Here is a 5509-nt window from a genome sequence, read left to right on the forward strand (position 1 = left end):
AATTTTAGTCAGGCATCATCTTATTTAGGCTACCGTCATTCTAAGCAAATAAGATGTAAACCATGATAAACATCACATGCAATCAAATAGTGACATGATATGGCCAATATCATTTTGCTCCTTTTGATCTCCATCTTCGGGGCTCCATGATCATCGTTGTCACCGGCATGACACCATGATCTCCATCATCATGATCTCCATCATCGTGTCTTCTTGAAGTTGTCTCGTCATCTATTACTTCTACTACTATGGCTAACGCTTTAGCAATAAAGTAAAGTAATTACATGACGTTTATGTTGACATGCAGGTCATAAATAAATTAAGACAACTCCTATGGCTCCTGCCGGTTGTCATACTCATCGACATGCAAGTCGTGATTCCTATTACAAGAACATGATCAATCTCATACATCACATATATCATTCATCACATCCTTTTGGCCATATCACATCACAAGGCATATGCTGCAAAAACAAGTTAGACGTGCTCTAATTGTTGTTGCAAATTTTTACGTGGCTGCTATAGGTTTCTAGCAAGAACGTTTCTTACCTACGCGAAAACCACAACGTGATATGCCATTTTCTATTTACCCTTCATAAGGACCCTTTTCATCGAATCCGATCCGACTAAAGTGGGAGAGACAGACACCCGCTAGCCACCTTATGCAACTAGTGCATGTCAGTCGGTGGAACCAGTCTCACGTAAGCGTACGTGTAAGGTTGGTCCGGGCCGCTTCATCCCACGATGCCGCCGAATCAAGATAATACTAGTAACGGCAAGTAAATTGACAATATCGACGCCCACAACTGCTTTGTGTTCTACTCGTGCATAGAAACTACGCATAGACCTAGCTCATGATGCCAATGTTGGGGATCGTAGCAGAAATTTAAAATTTTCTACGCATCACCAAGATCAATCTATGGAGTAATCTAGCAATGAGGGGAAGGAGAGTGCATCTACATACCCTTGTAGATCGCTAAGCGGAAGCGTTGCAAGAACGCGGATGAAGGAGTCATACTCGTAGCGATTCAGATCGCGGTTGATTCCGATCTAAGCGCTGAACCACGGCGCCTCCGCGTTCAACACACGTGCAGCCCGGTGACGTCTCCGACGCCTTGATCCAGCAAGGGGAGAAGGAGAGGTTGGGGAAGACTCCGTCCAGCAGCAGCACGACGGCGTGGTGGTGGTGGAGGAGCGCGGAACTCCAGCAGGGCTTCGCCAAGCACTACGAGAGACGGGGAGGGAGAGAGGTAGGGCTGCGCCAAGAGGGAGATGATCTCGTGTATGTTGCAGCCCCCAATACCTCAAGTATATATAGGGGAAGGGGAGGGGCTGCGCCCCCATCTAGGGTTCCCTCCCTAGGGGCGGCGGCAGCCCCAAAACCCATCTAGGGTTGCGGCCAAGGGAGGAGAGAGAGGAGGCGCACCTAGGGTGGGCCTTAAGGCCCATCTGCCCTAGGGTTTGCCCCCTCCCCTCTAGGAGGCGCCTTGGGCCTTGGTGGGAGGCGCCCCAACCCACCTAGGGGCTGGTCCCTTCCCACTATTGGCCCATGTAGGCCTCCGGGGCTGGTGGCCCCTCCCGGTGGACCCCCGGACCCCTCCGGTGGTCCCGGTACACTACCGGTGATGCCCGGAACACTTTCGGTGGCCAAAACCATACTTCCTATATATTAATATTTACCTCCGGACCATTCCGGAACTCCTCGTGACGTCCGGGATCTCATCCGGGACTCCGAACAACATTCGGTAACCGCGTACATACTTTTCCTATAACCCTAGTGTCATCGAACCTTAATTGTGTAGACCCTACGGGTTCGGGAGTCATGCAGACATGGCCGAGACAACTCTCCGATCAATAACCAACAGCGGGATCTGGATACCCATGTTGGCTCCCACATGCTCCACGATGATCTAATCGGATGAACCACGATGTCAAGGATTTAATCAATCCCGTATACAATTCCCTTTGTCTAGCGGTATAGTACTTGCCCGAGATTCGATCGTCGGTATCCCGATACCTTGTTCAATCTCGTTACCGGCAAGTCTCTTTACTCGTTCCGTAACACATCATCCCGTGATCAACCCCTTGGTCACATTGTGCACATTATGATGATGTCCTACCGAGTGGGCCCAGAGATATCTCTCCGTTTACACGGAGTGACAAATCCCAGTCTCGATTCGTGCCAACCCAACAGACACTTTCGGAGATACCTGTAGTGTACCTTTATAGCCACCCAGTTACGTTGTGACGTTTGGCACACCCAAAGCACTCCTACGGTATCCGGGAGTTGCACAATCTCATGGTATAAGGAAATGATACTTGACATTAGAAAAGCTTTAGCATACGAACTACACAATCTTGTGCTAGACTTAGGATTGGGTCTTGTCCATCACATCATTCTCCTAATGATGTGATCCCGTTATCAACGACATCCAATGTCCATGGTCAGGAAACTGTAACCATCTATTGATCAACGAGCTAGTCAACTAGAGGCTTACTAGGGACATGGTGTTGTCTATATATCCACACATGTATCTGAGTTTCTATCAATACAATTCTAGCATGGATAATAAACGATTATCATGAACAATGAAATATAATAATAATAACTAATTTATTATTGCCTCTAGGGCATATTTCCAACAGTCGCCGCCGCTTCGCTAGATCGGCTGCGCCTCCACACGCACAGGGGGTCCGCACCGCCCCTGAGACAGGGAGCGAGGAGAACCCCCGCCAGCGCCGACGGCCACCGGGCGCTGGCCGGCGGCATCCTCCGGCAGCGGCGGGAGGAAGGGAGGGAGGTGGATCGGCCACGGTGGCGGTTAGGGTTGGAGTACCTCCCGTGTTGACCGAGCGGGGGGCGACGCGGGGGTCCCTAATGATCCACTCTTAATAGTGCGGGATCCCTAAATTTCTAGAACAAACATAAAAGATATACTCTTTTTTATTATAGTGCATGTCCGACCTTTCTCCTGTCAATGCCATCAACCAGGATCTGTCGCATATATCGTTTCATTGCCAAATAAAAACACTATGATTTTAAAGGTGGTTCTTAAATTAAGAGACCAACCAGGATTAGCCTTTGGCGTCATATTTTTTTATTAGGAACAACCTGAGCACCAACCGAGTCTGAGACTAGAACCTGGGTGGGCTTGCTGCGCCCCCGCACAGCTTACCAACAAAGCGATGCTCTGATCTCAAGGGTGGTTCATACAGAAAATAGCGTTCATAGAATCCCTAAAAGAATCTCAAGTTCATAGAGCAGGCGACTTCAAATTCTCTGAGTAAATTAGTAGGTTTATTTTAATCAGGCCACTTTTTAATGAAATTAACGGCTTAGATCTATTATATACTCTTACCTCTCATGTGAAATGAGGAGGTAAGAGGGATCATGTTAAAACTGCTCAAATTAGGATTATGGCCATACGCCTTCCATCGTGGATAACAACTAGTACTACTTAGGAGAAATAATTTAAACAGAGCTCCACGTCTTCCTGTTGGGAAATGTGAAGATCTGCATGTTGATTAGCCTTTCAATGGGAAACTCTTCGTGTGAAGCCTTCTGCACCTTTCAGATTCCATCCAACCATTAAATTCTTCTGTTACCACTGCCATTCACGGAGGAGATATATATTCAAAGGATGGCATCTGCAACACCTCAGGTCATCTTTCTCACCGGCAGTCGAACACACCACCTCAGCAACCATGTCGAGCGATGGCGAATCAACTGTTGCAGTCAAACTGTTCATCGACAAGGAGAAGAAGAGGGTGTTGTTTGCGGAATCTGACCAGGACTTCGTCGACGTCCTCTTCAGTTTCCTCACCCTGCCCCTCGGCACCATCGTTCGTCGCCTCGGTAAGCAGTCTCAGGTAGGGTGCCTCGACGAGCTGTACAAGAGCGTGGAGAATCTTGGGGAAGATCACTTCCAAACGAAGCCTTGCAAGACCATGCTTCTTAGTCCCCGCAATGCTGCAGCAGATCACTTAGGTCGGCTTAAAGTCGAACTTGACGACATAGATCAAACATTGTTTTATGCTTGCAAGCGTCACATGGGGTACTTCAGCTCAGTCCCTGACGTTGGTTGCCCGTTTTGCGGCACCATGGATATAACAATTAGGGAATGTTCAGAGAAAGGGACTCTGGATGAGATTTTTGCCAAGAGCCGCACGAAGTTCGTCATCACGGATGATCTCCAAGTTGCTCTTTCTTCCACAGCTCTCATGTTTTCCTTGATGGACAAGCTTGGGCTACAGGAGCAAGCGAATATCGAGGAAGTGGTGCTACAACTCAATTCCAATAAGGTATGTGTCTCTGACATCAGAAGTTGTGAGTACAAATCAGTTTTTTTTTATTAATAATTTTTATATTACATTTCCTCCAGATGATTAGCTTGCTTGCCAGAGCACTGCTGTCAAAGCAACCTTTAACTGGCCTCTATTTTGATGTTACCATCACGCCTGATGCTTTCCAGCTTCCTGAGAATTTATTGGCAGAACAGGCAGATGAGGCTGAGCCCATGTTCAAAGCAATAAAGATGAGGATTATTCAGTCAAAAGATGGTACCTCGGTGTTGTATGCTGAAGTTGGGCATGACTTCGTTGATATATTCTTCAGCCTGCTTTGCATTCCAATTGGATCCATAATCAAAGCTTTTGGTGAATGGTCACCAAATGGCAGCATTGATAATCTTTACAAGAGTGTGAATGGGGAAGCATGTGTTAAACAAGAATGCCGAAGCCTGCTTCTATCACCAAAGCTGCCCCCTTTCTTTGGCTGCAGCAGCAATGTACTCCATGTGGAAGAGCTACCCTCTGGAAGTGTGTCACGCTATAATCACGAGGTGAATCCAAAAGAACCCATTAGAGGAGGTACTTGTAGGGCATATGTCAAGGAAGGTTCCACAAACTTTATGGTGACCGATGATCTTCATATCTCCAATTTCTCTTTGGCCAATAGTCTCAAAGCCATTCGCGCAGCCAAGATTCCAAAGGAGAAGCTTGTGGAGAAAGAGCTCACTCTTGACAAAACACAGGTAAATCCCTACAAGATTTGATCAAATGATTTCCAACATGAAGTTGAACATTCTGACTCGTGAAAACTAGCCCATTCTACTATTTCAGTTTCTATGTTGTTGCTCACTCATGTGGGTTTGCTGATTAACAGGTTTTGAAGCTACTGAGAGCTGCAATGCTGAGTCGTGGCGCACTCAGCAGCGTGCTCTTGCCTAAGTAGCAGCATCAGTTGAAGCGTGGCAGGATTTCTGGAGTACTCTGATCTGGAGCCAGAAGATGTGAAGAAGATATTAGCATATATTGCCATATTATTACTCTTGATGTTCGGCCCATGATGATGCATGTTGCAATCGTGTCCTATCTGATGTGCCTTATTGTAGCATGCTTTGGAATTAGAATGTTTTGAACCATTTACCTGCAGTATACGCAGGATCTCGTTTAATCTTGCCCCTTTAAGTAGCTCTTGAATTCTTTTTTCATCCTTTCAAGAAAGGTC

The 5509-nt window shown here is 46.9% G+C and overlaps 1 protein-coding gene across 1 annotated transcript; it reads left to right on the forward strand.

The window, feature by feature from the left end:
- The first annotated feature begins 3705 nt into the window (after positions 1-3705).
- On the forward strand, positions 3706-5233 carry LOC125537784 (uncharacterized). The gene is made up of 3 exons (XM_048701093.2): positions 3706-4302; positions 4383-5033; positions 5165-5233. The coding sequence occupies exons 1-3, from the start codon at positions 3706-3708 to the stop codon at positions 5231-5233; spliced, it is 1317 nt and encodes a 438-aa protein (XP_048557050.2).
- Positions 5234-5509: the final 276 nt, after the last annotated feature.

This window comes from Triticum urartu, chromosome 2A (assembly GCF_056163025.1).
Source record: "Triticum urartu cultivar PI428250 chromosome 2A, HENAU_Tu73, whole genome shotgun sequence".
Lineage (NCBI taxonomy): Eukaryota > Viridiplantae > Streptophyta > Magnoliopsida > Poales > Poaceae > Triticum > Triticum urartu.